The following is a 21,472-nucleotide window of genomic DNA, read 5'->3' as shown; positions in this document are numbered from 1 at the left end:
TACAGTAAGCACAATCACTAGCCTCTGCACAAGAGAGGCCCAGGACTGAGCTAACATAAATTCTGAATTACTTACCACCTCTAGAGAGGGTGGTCCCTCCAGGCCAGGGTTGAGCTCATGGGCAAGGCTGTGCAAGGAAGCTGTCTGTACAATGCCTGGCCTGCGGATATACAGAGGACTTCAGTCTCCTGTACTGGCAATCTCAGTCAGTGTGAGCTCAAATATTCACTAAAAGCTAAGGGCCAAAATTTTCCCTCAGATGCCCACGTGTAGTTCCCATTTGTGTCAATGGAAACCACATATCTATACATCTAATGGGAGAATCTGACCCTAAAAATGAGTCTTTAGTACTACACCCGCCTATGCAGAGGACCATCATTGTGCTCTAAACAAGTTTGTGACATTTAACATTTCAAACAACATGACATCAGAATGTCTTGTATCAACAAACCATAGACTATAAATCTGTTATTAAATTTGATAAGACATTGTTTAGTGGTACATGATTTTAAAGCGTGTTTTTTCTTAACATGGATATTTTAAAATGATGAATGAAATAGGGAGTGAAATTAATGTATAGGATTTTATGAAACTGGTTTCACCCTATGAAGCTGTGGTAAACACACCTCTAAGTCTTGTCTTTGTTAAAATACATCCTAACAAGTCTTGCAAAGCAGAGCGTATGATTCTGATACGAGGCATTCATCAAATTCTATATCCATTAATTTTTCCTCCTTCTATGGATACGTGAAATGGTGGGCAAGTGCAATCACTTCACTCTACCTGACTTCCGTGACATAATGATTTCGGAACATTGAAGTGTATAATATCACTCCCTAGTAACAAATCATAACATTTCCTCAGCTCTGAACTTTTGGCTCACTATGGAGTAAGAATGCGGGCTGATCCCAAAAGTAGCTGTCTGTGACAGGGGGGACTTGGAGTAAATATGTGTTCAGTCAGTGCACACGTCCATATAAGTTCCCACAATGTCATTTACTATGGCTGTGTATATGGATGGCTAACAGAAAAATGTCTAATTTCCAACCAGAATTCTCCTTAAGCACAAGCACAACATCATCTCACTTATAGACTAGTGGACAGAAAGGGGGAGGAGATTTAAAATAAAATTTAAAAATAGGTTTTCATTTGAAGCATATCGCATATGTAACAGGCACACAAATGAAGGGAGATCAGAAGGTAATTGTCCTCTCCCTTGGCTTCAGGATACACTAGTTACCAGCTGACTAGAAAGGCACATACATCAGAACCCAGAGCTTTGCCTTGCCTCTTCAAACCCCTTCCCTTTCCTTCCCTTCCCTCTCTCTGCCCCACGACACACACACACTGCATACTCATTTTGATGAAATTTCATCCCTGGGCTGAACCACTCTGTCTTGGGAAGCACACTAGAGTTTGTAAAGTGGAACTTCCCCAGATCAGACAAGCAGTTAATAGTCTGAGAGGCACATCAGTCAGACTACCATGAATTCCATTTGTAAGAGAAGACCAAATCAAAAGGTATTACTTACATGTATGTGTCTTCTTTGTTACGGAAATACCTGGAGGGAAGAAATGATACCATTGTTAGGAAAGTCACCATTGTGTAAACTCTTTTGATACACATTTCATTGTTAAACTCTTATCACAGTCATACGGCTGCCTCTAAAGAAGAGGGATGAACGTCACATTGATTTCAACATTAGATTCAGGAGTATCTCCCTTCTTTGTGTGCAGGTTTTAATGTTATTCTGTGTCCTCCTCCCCATAAACGAAGGCTCAGCTACGTATCCACTGAGATTTTGTTGTCCAAAAGCCTATTCAAGTTCAAACTGTTTTGAGACATGTGGCTGTTCTAAAAGGCACAAGACTACATTCAGAGGGCCTCCACCTTTTATTTCCCATGGTAAAGAATTCTCCCACATTCATACCCATCAATGCACATCAACCTACCTGCACAGAAAAGATCTGAGCAAGACAGAAATTCACTTGCTATGGCCATTAAGTTCAAGTTGTCTTTTCACTGCAAGCTGCAGGTCACGCTCATTAAAACCAAATAAACAGCATTATGAATACGGGCATTATTGGCTGCTATTCTAAGCTGGAAGCAAAATAGATATAACCTGTTAAATATATTGTTGAAGTAATAAAGATGTTTTTGAAGTATTGTTGAAGTAATAAAGATGTAAAGAGGCTTGTGGTGACAGTCAGCGGGGATGTTCCAGCTCATGTGAAATTTGAGACATTTTAAAAAATGCAACAAAACAAATGGAACTAGGCAAGATACATCATACCAAATAAAGACAATATTAACTCCGTTAAATGTCATCGGAATTCATGCTTGAACATAAACAGTGTTGTCTCCACTTTAGTAGATAACTGGTGCTCTACCCTGAGCTCTCAGTATTTAAGCTTCACTCTGCTTTGGGGGCATTCTGTCAGAGGGGAAAGAGACTACTGGAAGTAATAAAAGTATTTGAAATGTTTAGTTCATGATTAAGACCTGTAATGAAATCTTGGATTGGCTTTGCTTGCAATGTATGAAAGTAAGGCAGCTCTGTATCTCCTTAACCCCCAAAACAAATTTATACAGAAAGAGTAAGCTTTTATTTTAGCCCTATTGCTTGGTTATGGAACTTCTCAGCGAGACAAAGTGGATTCTAAAAATCCACAAAAAAACAGATGATGTCATTTGTAAATTTACACTTGACCTCTAAAGATGACATTTTCAAAGTGTCCCTATTTTCACACACAATTAAATCAATATTAAATCAAGCATTCAAGAATCGTGAGGCACAGGCCTCCTAAAAAAAAAAAAATCACAAGAATGGCTTAAAATCACGAGCATTTTTTTTTTAAAAAAAAAAAGAGTTTTAAATTACCTTATGGTTTTTCAGCCTTTAGGTTTCACATTTTCAAGATTTTTCTCCATAACCACAAAGAGTCAAATCTAATTTAAAGGAAAGCTGAGATTCTCACAATAACACACCTCCAGACTTTAACATCATATATCACAGAAGTTGGCAAAACTGATGATGAGACCTAACTCAGAGGCACTGAACACTGCAGTAACACTGCAGCCTTACTTACTTGAATTTGAAATTATAGCCCTCAACAAGAACACCCATTTTTCCCCCAAGAGAGAAAGTCTTTGTTATTATTCGTTTTCTTGGTTGATCTACAGAATAGCACTCACATCTCCTTACAGAAGTCATCACTACAAACTTTCCTAACATTTCCTTGATAGAAGCCCTCATCTCTGCTGTAGCTTATTTGACTAGCCCCTACAATCTTAGGGGTATTCTACTGAATCACACACGCAGAGAAAAAAAAGAGTCTTTAATCTGAACACGATTTGCAACTCTCTCTCAGAACTCTAGTGCTAATAAATTGATACATCAGTGCTCTTTCAGCATTATGAGAGCCATATGTGTACTCTTCTCAGAAAATAATGCTTTCGGTGAAATCACTTTGAACAGAGAGTGCTTAAGCTGTCACTTCTGATTACTCACAGCCTCATCACAATAGGGTTTGCCACAGCACAAAACAGACTTAGCTGTATTTGCTGACTGAGGGACTACTTTCTCCTGACGCATGAAGCACTGATGGAAATATCAACGTTTATATCTTTCTACTTAAAATTTTTAAACAAGTGTGGTATATTTAGCAAATCAAACGTATCTGTAATAATTACCGATTAGCAGCCGATAAGGCTTAAGATCTTTTACACACACATTTTTAGATCTGTTTAAAAACATACATCATCTGGATTGCAGTCAATGATGGTGTCTTCCGCAGCATTACAATGGCATTAGCTGTATATAAATCAAAGGTATTAATTTTAATTGAGCCTTTATTGAAACCAATTTTGGTACAAATGAAATCAATGTGAGATTTGCCATTGATTTCAACAGGACTAGATTAAAATTAACTAGGAATCTTAATTATATTTTTAAAGAAGTATTTTTTAAATTTGTAAATTTAAAGATTCCTCCCACATAAATAATTACACATGGGGAAACTTTGAAAAGCAAAGCTACTGGGACATCCAACCAGTTAATCAGATAGGATACTTTATAACCACTGCTTTAACAATAAATATGCCATGCATTGCTAGGTCATTGTAGCATATCTTGTCTAGTATTACGATACGAAAACAAAGGCATAGTGATTCTAACCACTTATGTTTAAATAATCCCCTAGAAACAGACAATTAAAAGTGTGTTTTGAAGGGAAATGTACAAATAACTCTGAAGAATCTGTCGATATGAGGCATAAACTAAGCACTGTCATGAATTTTAAATCATTCACAGCAAATACTAACGCTATTAATGTCCAGATTTCTATTTCTCTTCTATGGGCCATATCTCACTAGTTTTACAGAAGCAGTCAATTCCACTGAAATCAATGGGATCACTTAAGGATCTAAATCTGCAAAGTCTAATGCATATAATCAACTTTACTCACTGATTAGTCCCATTCAGTTTAATGGGATTACTTGTGTACCTAAATATTTGCAGGATTGGATGCTAAATTTGTACAATGGAATAGAAAATGGAATACAATGGAAAAATGCATATGGTAAAATGGAAATGGCATGGATGATCCACAACTCAGCATGGGACCAAACTCCAAGATGTGTCTAAAATAAAGCACCAGGTGTTATTTTTGTAAACAAGTGGGAGCATATACAATCCTTTGACCTCAATTAAAAATGCCATTTAAGAAAAACTCAAAATTGTTAAATCAGATTACAGTACGTTTCACTTTACATACATGGGTTCATTTTCAATGTGATTTTCTGAAGTAATGTGTGACAACTTAAAGAGATTATCACTGTCTTAAACTGCCAATTTTTCATTCTAATTTTGAAACAAAACCAAACAGCTTCAGTGTTGCTAATACAGAAAGATTTCCTGATTTCAACTGGCCAGACTTCAAAGTAAAGCAAAGGAAATGTCACGAAAATACCACAGTATATCATTGCCATGGTTATCAGTGAGTGAAAGTTTCAATATTACACTTATCACGGTGTTTATCAATTCAGCAGCGTGACTGGACATTCCCAATCAATGCCAAATCCTAGTCAAGTTAACATGTTGCTATGCAATTCTCTATGTGGCAACAAGCAATTTCATTTTGTTTTAAGTGAAAAGAATTTATATGACACTTGTTTTTCCACTCCCACTAAATATACATCATTTGCCATTATGGGTGATATTTACAAAAACAGGTTTCTCTATGGAATAAACTTGAGGAAGAATACCTAGCAACAGGGATAGGATATAATTTTGCAAGCAGTTAGCCATATGACCTTCACTAGCCAACTTCAAACAGAGATAAAAATGTCTTTTGAGAATAAAAAAAACCCAAACATTTTATAGATCATAAGCCATTTCTTGGAGTTGCTCACCCAGATAACATCTAAAGAAGCATAATGAAACATTGCTTAGTCTGTGAACTCGGATTATTACTGCTGTTATACAATTGTCAACTTTCCATATTTCAAGGGGAAAACTTCTGTACTTTGATGTAAAGAATGATAAGTAAAAAGTCCCATCTGGCAGAATTCATTATTCTCTAAAACATCCAAGGGAATATTTGCTTGAGTGCAGTAGTTACATACAGTTTTCTTAAACCTCTGAGAAAACTGTTCCAAAAAATTTTGTCTTTAGAAAGGCCTGCAGCAATGGCAGACCACGTAACTGGGCATCAGAATGCTTCAACCAGGATAATGTTTTATTTTCTTTACTTAATATTAATTTAAACTGACTTTATAATACTAGCTCAGCTCTTTAAGCCAACATTAGTTGTTTATCAATGGCATGGTTACAAAAAATCAGGAAGTCAGCACTGTAACTTTTGGAAATTCTGGAATTTAGTGTTTTTATGGCACATTATAGACCTGTCATTATGGAATCAAAAACATTACAACTTTTTAACTCTAGGCTTCCCACCTGATGTATTGTGTAAAATCAGAAAGAAAATGTATTACAATCTTCCGGATCCTACTGTGTTTCTATCCATCCCTCCACTTCTCTTTTACTTTATCGTTGTTAGAAGCTAGCAATTAAGGTGGTAGATTATACATAACACTTGGGTGCTTGCAGAGAACCTCGAAAAGCAGAATAATAGACTTGAATGTACTCAGACAGGAATACATTCTTTTAGAATGTTTAACAATGGTTTATATAAAGTACATAGGGATCCCTGGCTCGAAGAAGTCACATGATCTTTCTTGGCACTGTTTTTATGATGGTCAAGGTAAAAGTAAAATGCACACATATATTGTAAATGCAGGCTGAGCGGGTCTGACCAAACAAAATGATGTTACAAAACAATGTCCTTGTCTAGGACAAAAGAACTGTTAATGATAATCAGTACATATTACTGAAAGTGCTCCAAGTACTTTTGTTTCAAAAATTGTTAATGGACACTAATGCTTACAGTTCACTCAAAAGAGAAATAAATTATGTGCTAGGGTTGCAAGGACAACATACACTAGACATCAAACAATCAGGAATATAAGAACAATCAAGCATTCTATAATTACATAAAAGCTTTTTTAAAAAAATCACTTTAGAAATTATGAGAATAAAAATATTTTGTAAGGTTTTAGCTTTCCTAAAGCTTGCTCATACAGAAAAGGGGATGTCTGGCTGTTACCGATAGAACAGCAGCTCACCATGGCAAAAACAATTTCTATTTTGGGCTAGCTCATGCTTTTTTATTATAAAGGAATGGTGTACAGGGGGAGCACTCAATGTCTCTTGGGCTCAGATCCTCAAAGGTACTTAGGTGCCTAACTCCCATTGATTTCAAATGGAGTTAGATGCCTAAATACCACTGAGGGTCTAGGCCTTTGACTCCCTGGTTGAACTGGAAATGCTGCATACTCTTCCCAGGGCTGGATGAAGGCCTGGGTACTTTGGAGTTTTAAGTTCCTGGGTGACACAGGAGTTTTAAGTTCCACTTATTTATTTTAAAGCAATTTTCTAACCCGCAGAGTTAGGGAGAACAGCTTGGAAATGTGAACCAAGCATAATCATTGCAGTGATGTCAGCAGACAATCTGAAACAATTCCCACCCAAGCAGAGAGAGCCCAGCAGTTGAGGTAAGGACTGGGATTCCCCATCCTGCTGTCCCTGCCTCTCCAGAAGAAGAGAAGGGACTCCTGCTTCCAATCCTGGTGGGGAAAGAAGGGAGTTCCAGGCTGCTCTCTATGCCTCCCTTGCAACAAAGGAAGACACCCTGCCACAACTACCCCAAGGTGTGGTCAAGGTCACGATATAAGGGCAGGGCCAGAGCCATGGAGGGAGACATGTATCTAGGGCCCCTGCTTGCTCTACTCCAGTCCTGATTCTCCCATGTCTATAGCCAGTTCTGTTGACACCCTGCCTTATTTCTACCAATGGAGATCTGTTGTGGTTCTTAAAATTCCAACTATATTTGGAGTACAGATCACCCTTGTGTCCAGACAAGATTCTCCAGACATGTTGCTTAAACTCTCTTCCTCAGCTTCCCCATATGTAAAATGGGGATAGTATGAGACCTCCAGATGGAAAAACACTGAGTATTTAAAAAGTAGTTTATGACGAGGTTAATGGCCTGATTTAAGCAAGTGCTGAGCACCTGGCAACACCATCTGACTTCCAGATACTGACTTACTATGTGATCTGGAAACATCATTTTATAACTTCATTTTTCATAAAGCTGAACACCTACACCTCAAAGTGACTTCACCTCTGAAAAAGCCAATAAAACTATTATTGTTCCTCCAGAAACCCAAAATACTCATCAAAAAGAACAAATGTCATTGTCGTTACAAAGGCTATTCTCTCACTTTGTAGAAACCCTAACCCTGAACATTTGCTGATATTTGCTCTCAACATTCCCACCTCATAAATTCTTACTGTCTCACCTCAGGTGCCAAAATTCCAGAGGGCAAAAATCTTGACTCTAGAGACAAATTTCACTTTCCAACCTTAAACGTTTGGTACTAGGATAATGCGACTATTACACACATGCACTGAGGAATAACCCAAACAGTTTACACTGATGCACAACACCCTTTATTTACCAGAAGAGCTGGCATGCAACATTCTCCCCAGTATATAACACTGGACAACCGGCCAGCTATATTTTTTAAAAACTCTTCCCATAAAGCATCAGCTATTGGCCACTGCCAGCAGCAGGAGAAACTTCAACACTGGTCAGATCCTGCACAGAAAATCTTCTCCTCGTATTGATCATGAAAGCAACATTTCACACTTCTTCACTGCAGTGAAACCCTGATTTTTGCTAGATCTTGACTGAGTTAACTCCTAGTTAACTGGACGTCAGTTATGTCCCCTTGAGTTACTGAGTCAAGCTTTACTCCTGCAGAGCTCCTCTGGAGTGGATTAAACTCTCTGGTTCCCCTTAATGGAGAATGCTGGTGTAACTAATTGGGAAAACTGATGAGCTGAGCCCCAATTTTAAGGAAGTTTCTGGTATCCGGCACTTGTTTTCTTGGACTTGCTTTTTCTCAAGGAGGTCTTTCAGACCTTTAAGTATTTTCTTTTTCTTCCATAAATAAGTAATGAAATAGATAAGAAAAAACAGACAGACAAAACATATTAAAAAAATCTCTACATTTTTATATGGCAACTATCAGTGTAGTATATATTTCTATACAGTTGACCTAAATTTATTTTCCCTATTTGTACCTAGTGTATTAAAAGTAAAATATAATTTAGAATTGTATCTAAAAAAAAGAGGCTTCATAGGAAAACTCTGAATTAGTTTTGTTTTAATGACTAGTAATTACACAATTGACTGAGCAAACCATGAAGTAAGGATTTAAAAATAGTCTTACAGTGCAACACAATTATGGGGAGCGAATTCAGTTTAATGTACAGCATTCTATAAATCCCCCCCCCACCACTGTTCTTCAGATAAGCTACAAAACATAAAGAAATCGTACATCTCTTAAAAAGAGGCCTTCTTATTATAAATTTTATCCAAACTGTGAGTCTTACTATAAGCCATCATTTTATATAGTTTTAATTATGACAGTAAAATATTGCCACAAGCGACAGACTCTCTCTCTATAAGCCCTGTACCTTTTCCTTGCAGTGACATTCAAAGCACAGAGTCTCCTTCATTTAAAGGAGCTGTCCTATCATCTCACTAATGGGAACAATTCATTTAACCTGCACTAGATATACAGCCAAGGAGCTCTGTAATGTGTGCAGCTTCCTGAGGGGAATCAGTCCTTATGGTTGGCCCTTCCTGCTATTTGATTCATTGACTAGAGTTCCACTTTCTTTCCACTTTGTCTGATTTTAGACAAAAAGGACATTCCAGAAAATGTGAATTGTTTAACGATTAGCATCATTTTAGCAAGCTCACTGTTTGATATGACCACAAGCAGCTCAATACTATGAAGCAATGGGAGCTTCTTGATTTCAGACATATTTGTTGTATTTTGAACATCTTATAGCCCATATTACTCCTCTGATGACAGTGTGGGAGTTGCTTCTTCTTGCATCTTGGATTATAAAAGGTTAACTTTTCCTGATTGTTCCCCTGACCTTCTGCATAAAACAAAAATGCGAGCATATATTTGTTAAAAGTTATATTTAGAAGCAATACCTTATTTAATTATGTAGTCTAAAGAAGTCTTACATCAATACACAGAAGAGGTACAGAATGAGTTGAACAAGCATCTCTGCACTGCCCTATTAATGTACACAGCAGTGCCAACCCCAAGCATTCAAAAGTCTTGAGGCAGGCTGTGACGGGGTCTATAAACCCCACACAGACGAGGAAGGTGCCAGAGAAGCCCTGGTGGTAGGGTTGACCCTGCCCTTCTGATCCTGTCAATCTTGTATGATAGGGAGAAGGCCTTTAAAATGGAGGAAGCTGCAATGAGCGGGAGGGAAAGGGGGAGACGCAGGATGCCCTAAGCAGCAAACTGCTGGAATGACTCCTGAAGCCATGGAGAATGCAGTGGACTTCCAGAGCAAAACAGGCAATTTTCCCAACCTCCCACCCCCACATGTTGGTGCTGGATCGTTGGCATATCAGTTTGACTTCAAGTATCTGGAATCCTTCCTGATGAAAGTCACTAAATATGTATCATGTTGATGTAAAATATCATTTCTTTAGATTCATAAAAACATGCAACATTAATTTATTTAGTCTAATGCATTATGTACATTACAAAATACTTTAAAAAGTCAGAAGAACTGAAGTTTGCTTTAACGCTAGAGAAGACCCCAAATCAAAACCACAGAACACTTCAGGACTGTGGGAAAGTTCAATTCCAGATCTATGCAGCTAGCCTCAGTCTTTGTAAGAGGTTGAATAAAAAATTGGATCAAAAACCATGGTCAGCTTTGCATGTTGAAGCAAACTCTGCAGGTTGGGCTCATCTGTATTAGAAAACTAAGCGCTCTCTCTGGATTTAGTCAAATATGCCCATGTCCTTGGATTTCTCTAGATTTAATTCTAGGGGTCATGGAGATTGTTATGGTTTCAAGTAAAGGACACACCTTTAATTATCCTACACACATAGCTGCATTACCATTGTTGTTTCCCAAAACAGTTAGAACGCTGAACAGACAGAGGATTTCTCCCCATTCAAAATAAGGAAATATGCTCATTTAAAAGAAAAATATTGGTAGGGTCTCTGAAACAGCTTATGTATGGGAAGTCTAATCTGTACACTGACCATTAAATTGGATTATCAAATACAATTTACTAATGAATTAAAGGGAGACTAATTCTCTTGCATGACATAATACAAATGCTACCTCTTCCATCCCTTGATGCCAGTGGTTACTGCAAATACTGAAAAACTGCAGGCAAAAGGGAGTCCTCCTGGAAATCCAGCACTAAGGCATTCATATGTTTTTTAAAATAGTACTTCAAAATAGTACTTCAGCTTCTGTAGCATTCAAACTGCTGGGCAAAATTAGGATAGTGGGCAAACATTATAAAATGTTTGAATAAAGCCAGTATTTCTTTACTGGCCACTGAAAGTTCTGTATAAAAATGGAAAATAGCATTGAACATTTTGATTCAAAAGGAGGAGGGAAAGCATTGACTATAAAGATGAAACTGGATTTGGCATAGACTTCAGAATAATGATTGAAACAGTCTTTGAACTAACCTCTGAATTATCTACTGGTTTGGAAATACAGCAAATTGGTAGATGCTGTGAGGTAACCTGTATTTGTAGAATACCATACTATGTCTCTGTACATTTGTTGTGCTGTATGTTGCTAACCTTCTGTTTACTAATAATGAACGGCAAGGTGCTTAAGGAACACAGTTAAGATGGTAATGGACAAGATCCACTTTTATGATCAATGTTTGAATTGAAAATAAGGGTTATTTCTATGTAGTCTTTATTTGAGCTTCTTGTGGTACTGTTGATTTAGTCCTGGTGCTGTATTTTTACTGCATGGAGATATAGAGATAATAGTTATCCCTTGTATAGCTTTGGTAACACTGCTGAATCACCAGGGTTTTTCTATACTATGGTGCAAAAGGGTGGCTTGCCTGTGGGGTGGAGAGCCTGGGGCTAAAACAGCCCTAATTACAGGACAAGTCACACTTGGGTTGAACCAGTGGCCCCAGGGTAAAACGCTGCAGGGATGGGGTCTGCAGAGTGAAGCTGCAGTGGGGGTCTGCAGCGGTTCTCGAGGAAGGCACAGTTCCTCAGGAAGTGGGGGGGGGGGGGGAGCTGTGCCCAGCTAAAGCCAGGATAGAAGATTTATTTGTGTTTGTTTGAGAACATTGTTAATTTAATTAAAATAAAAAGACCCTAAGAAGGGCTGTGACTGAAAGAGAGACTCCGGAGTTTGTTGCAAGAGGTCTGGTGAAGGGGAAAACAGGTTGGACACAGCAGAGGCACCCTGGCCATGTCGGGGTGCTCAGGTGGTGGCTGGCCCTATTCATTGGGCCTGAACCAACACACACACTTGGTTGTGGTAGGGGGCAGGGTTCCAACTTCAAATCTCAGAGCTGTCACATCCCTGGAATGAACTAACCAAAGCCCCTCAGCTCAAAACTCTTGAACTTTCAGGGGGGTTAAAATTCACATTGAAATTTTGCAGCCAGAGCCTGGCCCATGTCTAGTATTTCTTGACCTATGTCCATAAATAGTACTACTTATTCAGATAAAGATACTTCCCAAGTTTAACATACTATTTTCATCTAAGGTTTAATAGAAAAATAATTAGGTTTGAAACACGAGAAACTCAAATTTCTGTCACATATGTATCATTTAGTTAGTGACATACTAACACAGCTAAGAATAGATACATTAGAAAACAATATTTTAAAGAACCAAACAGCGCTCCCATTTGACTTCTATTGACAAGATAAATCTTATCAGGTATTTAATTTTGTTCTCATTAAGTTGTGAGGTTAATGGCTTTACGGTTCAGTCCATGAGAGAAGCAATGTCAGGTATTCACCTTGAGAAGTTATCTTAGCAGAACTACATTCAGGCGTTAAGCCCATTGTAAAATATAGTACTAGGATGTGTTGTAGAGCTGCATATCAAAGAGACAATTGTATTGCTGGCTGAATTCCAGTTTGGCTTCAGTGCATATTTTCTTCAATTAACCCTGGTGCACACAAATTGCACACAGGCACAGAAGGATTCCCCATTCTCTTCAAGACTGTACATAAGGGAAGACTTCACATAGATGGAAATCTTCACACAAGTTTTGCATAGAAAATCCTTCATCAGCACAGTAGCTAAAGGGCAGAAAAAAATACTTATACAGCTGAGAGAACGGGGTAACTGTCTTAATAGTTTAATCATGGTAATGCCTTGGAGAACAGCAACTTTCTCCCAAATTCTGGTTGTTGCCACCCTCCAAAACCAATATTCAAGCCATTTCTAAGCTTATAATACATATCTTGTTTTCTCAATTGCATGCTTCTCCTTGTCAATACAGGTAAACATAAGAAATGTCTAAGCACTGCTGGGATACTATGGTGGCTGTGGAAAGCCACCTGCTATAGGTCTAGCAGTAATACCATACTGTAGAAAATCACTGGCTCCTATGCCTGAGTGGCTTGAACTTGTATATATTACCTGAAAGATGGCACCTCTAACAGCCCAATATCAACTAGTACAACACACGGACATTGGTTCAATACTGTCTAAGGAAGAAGTGTACCATCTATTGAGTCACCAGCTCCATTCTAACACTCAAGCAGTCCTTGGAGATCTCCCAAGGAAGTACTGACCCAGTATACCCCTGCTTAACTTTTGACAAAAAACAGGAATGCAGTAGCAGGTGGTATATTTGCAGACTACAATTTTTTTTTGCCAATTCCTTATGTAATTTATAATCAAATTATTATTATTATAATTTGCTCCCCATAACAACTGCATGTAGTGACTAACTAGCAAGTGCTTTACCTTTCAGGTGGAGTTGTAACATTTGCAAAGATATGAGCAATGCAGTGAAGGAATTTTATAGTTACATTGAAGTAAATTTGAAAATATGAAGATTTATCCCATATCAGAAAAGTATTCAACTATACAAGGAATGCTTGGTGTGCTCTCCTTGCAGTTAGTGCAGATATAATAATACTTAGCATTTACTTTATTCAGTGCTTTACATCTTCAAAGCACTGTGCAAACATCTCAAAATCCAAGTGTTATCCCCAATTTACAGACAAGGAAAGAGACACAAATGTAATTATAAAAGTTGCTCAAGCCCACAGAGCTGGGATTAAAAACACATGGGTGCCTGGCTCCTAGCTGTAGTCTTCATTCACAAAGGTATGAGAGTAAGGAGTTTCTCACTCTGTCCTCTATCCCAATGACTCCTTCTGCTTATGTGGTGACATCCTTATCTTCTCCCTTTGGCAACCATTTCATAAGGCATCAGAATGATTGTGATGTCACAAGATAAGCATTCTGACATCACTGAAAAAGGGGTCACGATAATAAAAATAACCACTTGTTTAATCAACAGACATCTTGGATTTGAACACTGGGCCTATGTCCTGGAGATAACTCTCATAATTTTCTAACATCACATCAGGAGTCTCAATTTGGGACATTCTCCAAAAACACAAAGAATGACTCCCAATATCACCGGCATTCCCCCCTCCACCATTTTGCTTTTGAATATTTTGTTTTGTAAAATGATGATGGGGAAAATATCCTGATTTACTGGATTTTTTTAAAAAAAGTTGAACCATTGTGACTGCAGCTAGTATATATTTAATCAATATGGGTGCAAAATAATATCAGTGGCAACTGTGAAAGCATGCTAAATAAGAATAAAAAAATTAAGAAATAACCTATGGAAATTAGTCTAAAATTTTAGGATTTCATTCTTTATTAAAATCTTTCTATAATTTTTTAAACCATCCCATAGTATTTAATAGATAATTACGGCCTTGCTACAGAGTTTTCAGTGTTGTTTTTATAGTCTTATAGAATTTAAAATTCTGTCATTCAAAATCCTATAGGGCTGTTCCATAAGGAAATGTTAGTTCTAGTGCGAAATCTTTTTTAAAAACTATGGGGAGAGTTTATTGGACTGAATTGATCTCTGGTGTAACCCCGCTGACTTCAGTATGGTTATAGTATGAATGAATTTGGCCCATTATTTTTCGAATGGAAACAGCAGTGGACATCAACTTCTTATTACAATTGGGGGACTATTTTAACCCTAATTAAAAGATAAACAATATTCTCTAGCAAGGAATATTTTCTCTTTGCCCAATGGCTCTGTTATAGATTCTGAAGAATGGTCTTTTTTCAAGGAGTATTTATGATCTGGAAAGTCAATTTCTTGTGTGCTGCTTGATTTATCCCAACCGAATACTATATCACCAATGTGCTTGTAAATTTGACTTTCATAATTCTTCTGAGATTAACTGTCTCAAAAATGGCATCTTTTCAGTAGGCTCTCTCCATGGTAACTTTTTGAATTTTAAAGACGAGTTCCCTTTCATTTCAAAAATATACTGAATTTCAACTTCTCATTGCTTTGCTCTCCTGGGGAAGAGAAGCAGATTCTATTATGTCTTGATCAGCTGTGGATGAATGGGGGGAAATAAGGAGGGGGAAGGAGCTATGCTGAGGACTTGTGCAAAAAGTGAGACTTGAATATAGCACAAGTAGCACTTCAACACTTCAGACTCCTTTAGTGCAGAGCTCCCTGGAGAGTTCCGTTTAAATCACTAAACTTATTTCAGGGAAGGGGAAAACACCCTAGAGAAAACTCTGTCAACTCCAGCAAAATTAATAAACTGGTTGCCACTGATGGGAACTACATTTCTTGACAGGAGTTTGACAAATTTGTAATTCCCACTAAGCCATCTTGTGAGCACTGTACTTGTTGCTATTGTTTTTGAACAACCGTTTTACACTACTTTTTTTGCACACAACAGGGGTGATAAAAATTGGGAAGTGCAATGCCATTTCTAATCTATAAAGCAAGGCTGTTATGACCAATCTGAAATCCTGTCATCCAAAAAGAGTATTCTTTTCTCATTGTAAAATGTTCACATACTAGAAAAAAAATTACTTTTATTGCTTAATTGATCACCTGAGCTTCTTTCAACACAAATGCATAACATAATGGAAACTGATCTTAAACACAACTCTAGAGAGAATTACAGTTGAATATTATAGTATGTTAGGTTCAACTTTGCAGTTCTGACCCAGGTAAAACTCCCGCTAAAATGAATCTGATGTCTCTCCTGCTGTGAACTGGAATTCTCTTATAGGCGACATACACTGACAATATGGGTTAAATTAATCTTTGATCTAACTCTGCTCAAGCCAAGGAGTTACACAAGGGGTGAATTTGGCACAATATGTTAATACATGTCTCCTCTCCATACTAGTTTTCTATATTTTGCATTTCTCCTTATGGTGAAATGTCATGGCAAATCTTTTACTTTCATGTGCCTTTGGATGCCAGTTATATTGCAGTGTAAAGTCTGCTACATTGTTATCATGGCTGGGAATTCATGGCACAGTCAAAATGTCTTCAGATCCCTGTGCATAATGAAACTAGTCAAAAAGATTAACTCCTTTGCTGAGATGATTATCTTCTAGTGCTTAAATCCAGCATGTAAAAAATTACAGTGGTCTGAAAAATACTGCAAGGTGATAATGAAATGTTTTAGCCCTTAAGTATCTTTTTGACCTTTTATAATAAAAAGGTTTCCGAAATATCTGAACTACAGTAAATAATGAAATCAAATGTGAACTTAAGAGTGAGTGGTTTTCCTTTTTATACCATCTGTAGAAAGGGACATTTGCGGTCTCAGGAAGATCAATATCTACAGACAGAATGAATCAATATCCCAAAAGGTTAATATTTATATTTTCAAAATATAGAGACTTTTGTATCATTCTAAGTTTTTCTTTTGGGGGGCGGGGGGTAATAAGGGGGAATGTTTGTTTGTTTTCATTATTTAGGTTGAATTTGCCACCATCATACAAATGTCATTTTCTCTCAGATTGCAGTATAGCTCCAGTGATCCTGCATCCTCATTGCCAGGTTAAAATACCATTGACAATCCTGAATGTACAAGCTCAGACACAGTTGCACTGACCCATCGGCACTTTACCAATAAGAATCCATTAGGAAGGTCAAAGAGTCTGCCATAAAAGCTCTATTTTTAGTAGTGAAATATCTGCATGGGGGTTGGGAGAAGTGTTATTTTAAATCAAGTGAAAGTTTGCTGTCCTAAAAATACTATACGCAAAAGTGGGAACAGAAAGGGCTGCAGTGTTGGAGCTGGGGGCCTGTGCATCTGTCCCGCCAGTCCCCCGGTAGATTTATAATCCTATTAACGGCAATTGGGTGGCTATTACTGATTATAATACATGGTAATAAATTTGTGTAACAAATAAAATATGTCTTATCCTCTGCTGTTGGTATGCACACAGGTTTCACAGTCAAATCAATTGGCTCATGGTAGGTGCTTCTGAAGCCAGACTATGGCCCAGGGCTTTGAATTAAATTGCTGGGTTAGTCTTTCAATAGAGCCCACTTATGCTTTTAGCTTTCTAACTTTTTTTAAACTTGAAAAAATTCAGCAGAATCTTTTCAACAAATATTTACATTAAATATGGGAAATATGCAGAGCAACTTGGCACAGAAATAGGCTAATTTTGGTACTAAAGTGAAGGAAACAGCCCAAATTCAACACTCTTTTTCAACTGACTCTGCTCTCTTTTCCTTCCGTGTACTGAACCCTCAGGAGCTTAGCTGTGTTATATATCCCTTTTCTTACACAGGCTGATATGGTCTACACAGCATGGTTGAACCTGCCAGATTTAAGTTTTGTGGTTTAAATGTCAACAGTGTATAATTCAAGAATAAGAATGGTTTTGTGGTATGAATAGTTTAGCACTCAGGAGATCTATGTTCAATTCCTTGTTCAGCCAGAGATTTCCTGGATGACTTTTGGCAAGTCCCTTAATCTTTTTGTGCCTCAGTTTCTTATCTGTAAAATGGGAATAATATACTCTGCTCCTCTGACCCTGTATCTTGTCTATTTCAATTGTAAGCTATTTAGAACAGGGACTGTCCCTCACTAAGTGTTTGGACCGATTTCAGTTGCAGCCCCTAGGTGCTACTGTTATATTGCTATTCATACCCTATTTGGGCAAACTTCAGTATCTCAGAGTCATCACTAAGGCAAACAACCAATTATGTAGAATCTGAGAAATATGGTTAAAGGAAAAGATTTTTCAATTCATGGCTGCACTTTATACCAACTTCCCTTGCCCCCAGAAGAAGCTGGGATCAATCTCCAATCACCGTTAACTGGCAAAGTGGCTATGGGAACATTTAATTCTTTCCTTAAACTTTCTGATCCCTGTAGACAGCATTCCCCTCAGGAACTCAGAGAGAGCTTTTGCAAATGCTTGGGAGCAACAGGAAGGCACTGTAGCTGCAAAAAGACATGAATATCTCCAAATAATCCCACACTAGTTATTTTCAGGGCTCCAGGGAAATTAAACAAGGGGTGGGAGGAAGAAATAACCTGGCTCCTTCACATACATATCTCAAATTTGCAACACTAGTGATTGGAGCCCAAGAGCAGAATTTTGAGCAGAATTTTACTCTGTAATTCATTTTAACGGCATCATATCCAGGACTATCCGACTTGGGGGGGGGGGGGGGAGGTGACTTGAGCGTGGGAGGACAAGGCAAGGGATGGGGGAGGAGAGATTTTGTGTTTGAGGCATTTAGATTTAAGAGTGCTCTTCACTGACAAGGTATCTTATCTGAGAGAGGGCTTTGCTCAGCTGCTGTAAAAACCCTCCATATTTACTCAAACTCAGCACATTCCCGGCAGAATCAATGAGCTCAACAAACTCTAAACGTTCTAAGTACTATCTTACAAAAAGGTATTTCCATATAAAAACTTACTCCAGGCAAACACAGGGTGTAGGATGGCTTGTTCTGGCGCCAATTTAAAAAAAAAACAAAAAAACTTTTTTAATATGTAAATGTAGTGCTGGCAAAAGTTGCTGGATTCACCAGAGTTCTCTTTAATCCACCAAGCCTCAGCAGTGCAAGCTTCCTCGCATTGTTCATTAGCTTCATTTCATAGTATGATAGACCCTCTCAAACAGAGAGACGGAAGGAGTTCAGTCTTCAGTCCCATTCATTCAAGGCATTTAAGCAAATACCTCAGTTGAAGTATGTGCTTAAACTTTCCAAACTTGAGCCTCAACACTTGACTTCTACTGAAGCTGCCAACACGGGTGCCAGTTAGTGCCAAGACAAACTGGTGAAAAAGGTGAACAAAGCTGTTGGGGGACGCTGGTGGAACTACAGGTGAAAGAATTGGTAGGACAATGGCGCTGATTTCAGAAGCTGTGTGTGTGCTCAGGTAACTCAAACCCTGTTCTTTAACAACCTTGGCAGGCTAATAGTCAATATTTGAAGTATTTGGTGGAAGGCAAATACGACCAAGCTATTAGTGTAGAAAATGATTTTACAAGAATTTTGTAAGGATTTTTCATCATTACTTTTTGCACAGCAGATGGAGACTTAAAAGTCCCTAGGCAGCAGCATAGGCTCCCTTGGAATTATTCTTAAAAAGGCAGAACACCCAAAGAAGCCCTGTGTTAAGAAAAGATCGTTTCAGTTTCAATCCACGAATGCCCCAATCCTGCCTGCTGATCCGTGGAGGTGGAGTGCTGCTCCCATGCAGATCACAATGCAGGATTAAGGTGTAGGTCAGGAAATTCAATGGGTAGGATAAAACTCCACTCTTAACGTGACATGATCCTCTCCTCAGGCAGGAGATGTAGAATAGTGGAGAATCGTACAAGAATCTTGGATATTATAACCAACTTTTAGCATTATTTCTTCTCCCTAACTTGTCTTTAATCAGATTTGGCACTGAGCGATCAGAGTTTTTTTCTGAATTGCTCCCAAGGAGGGTAAAATAGCTGAGGAGTTCCAAAGTACTGCAGGGCTACTCCTATACTCCTTATGCAAGCAAAACGCCCATTAAATTCAACAGGACCATATAAGGGTTGCAGTATTGTCCCCTGAGCTGTTTGGTACTCATGACATAGTTTGGAATATGCTTTGAACAATCAACTCACATGGCTTATAGAGCTAAGTTTTAAGCACGGTAGAACCTGGCTGTAGCAGACATTTCTAAGTACATATTTTAAGTTCTTACTAGTTAAAACATGTAGTAATCAGTTTAAGAGAGATAATATCTTTTATTGGAACAACGTCTGTCCAACTACAACCTATACTCAATGGGGACCCCATCCTGAAAGAAATCTTTCCTGAACCCCCACTTCTGGCCTTCAAAACAACCCCCCAACCTGTTAAATTTAGCTGTGACACTCCAAATACCTTTCCCAGACCTGAAGAAGAACTCTGTGTGGTTCAAAAGCTTCTCTCTCTCACCAATACAAGATATTACCGCATCTACCTTGTCTCTCTAATATCCTGGGACTGACACAGCAGCAACCCACTACGTACAACAGTGTTTAAGGGCTTGTCTACACTGGCAATTTACAGCGCTGCAACTTTCTTGCTCAGGGGTGTGAAGAAACACCTCCCTGAGCGCAGCAAGTTTCAGTGCAGTAAAGTGCCAGTGTGGACAGTGCACCAGCGCTGGGAGCTACGCCCCTCGTGGAGGTGGGTTTTTTAGAGCTCTCTCCCAGCGCTGTGCCAGGACCACACAAGCCATGTCAAAGCACTGCCATGGCATCGCTTTAGTGTTGCCAGTGTAGGCTAGCCCTTAAGAGACAGTGAGGCTGAGGTGTTCACCCCTCCCCCGCATACATACTATGCCTAAGCAATGGCTTGACCAATGCTCATTTATAATCAGGTTGTGGGGAGGCCATTTGTATACAAAAACAAAAAGAAGAAAATTCTTGAAGAGACTGTAGCCTTCCACGTAGCGCGAAACACACATCCTGAAAATGCCTTTCCAAGAGACCTTGCTTTAAATGTGAACTCAACACAATGGAGAAAAGTCCACTGTGTTACATCAGTGCAACCCAGTGAGATATCGTGTGGTATCCTGGCATGATCCACGTACTCATTCTTTGTGGTAGGCAATATATCTGGTTTTCCATGGCAGGCTCAGAGTTGGAGAAAGTTAAGGAAAGTCATCATAAAAATGTTTTCTTGTCTTTCTGCTCCTCACCTCTGTTGTAAATAAGAAACCCTGAGAAACTGCAGCTCAGGTTTTAAACACTGTGGAATTCTGCCCCTTCAGTGATGCTGCATGGATGCTACTGCCAGCTGCACTTGACCAACAAGATAAGGAAAGGTTGCAGAAAGGAGAGTTGAAGAGCAAAAAAGTAACATTTGGGTATTTTCCACATTCAAGATAAATCAGACGTTTAAGTAAAGGCACTAGAGAAATTTTCAAAACAGCCCCTCAATTGTACCCTTAAAGAAACTCCATGCACCGGACCCTGCATTTATATGTACACACAGGGAATTTTCACGCACAATAGCATGTGTGAATTTTTGATTGCACATCTTCCCAAGTGAGTGGGCGATTTTGTAGGCACACCCAGGGCTGGAATTTTGAAACCATGACCCTTTTTGCTCATCACCGAGGAAGGATGGTCTTTTTGCTAAGACACTGCACTGGGATTTGGGAGATCTGACTCTATCGTAGACTTCTTGTGTGTCCTTGGGCAAGTCACTCTGTTCCCCATCTGTAACAGAGGGATCATGGTGCTCTGCCTCACAAGGATTCTCAGGATAAATGCACTTATGTTTATGAGATGCTCAGATATGACAGGGATCGAGTTCATGTGAGTATCCTGATAGATTCCTAACCTGCTGCCATCACAATTTAGCACTTAGTTACCTGTCAGATACTGAATGATAGCCTTGCCAGTCAGCACATTAAAGTTTAAATCAATAATTGCTATTCAACTTTTTTTCCATTTTCCAATCAAGTAGTCAGCACTCTGTAAATATAA

At 38.5% G+C, this 21,472-nt stretch overlaps 1 protein-coding gene across 2 annotated transcripts in view; it reads right to left on the bottom strand.

Moving 5' to 3' along the window:
• Nucleotides 1–21,472, bottom strand: part of RORA (RAR related orphan receptor A) — a 545,340-nt gene that overhangs the window by 158,994 nt on the left and 364,874 nt on the right. For both annotated transcript variants that reach the window (XM_073303639.2, XM_073303636.2), the window contains exon 2: nucleotides 1,533–1,562. In XM_073303639.2, the coding sequence (XP_073159740.1) occupies nucleotides 1,533–1,562 (30 nt within the window). The remainder of the gene's footprint in view (nucleotides 1–1,532; nucleotides 1,563–21,472) is intronic.

The sequence above is a fragment of the Lepidochelys kempii genome, chromosome 10 (genome assembly GCF_965140285.1).
Source record: "Lepidochelys kempii isolate rLepKem1 chromosome 10, rLepKem1.hap1, whole genome shotgun sequence".
NCBI lineage: Eukaryota > Metazoa > Chordata > Testudines > Cheloniidae > Lepidochelys > Lepidochelys kempii.
The sequence above is the reverse complement of the archived record's forward strand: the minus strand, read 5'-3'. Positions and strand labels throughout refer to the sequence as shown.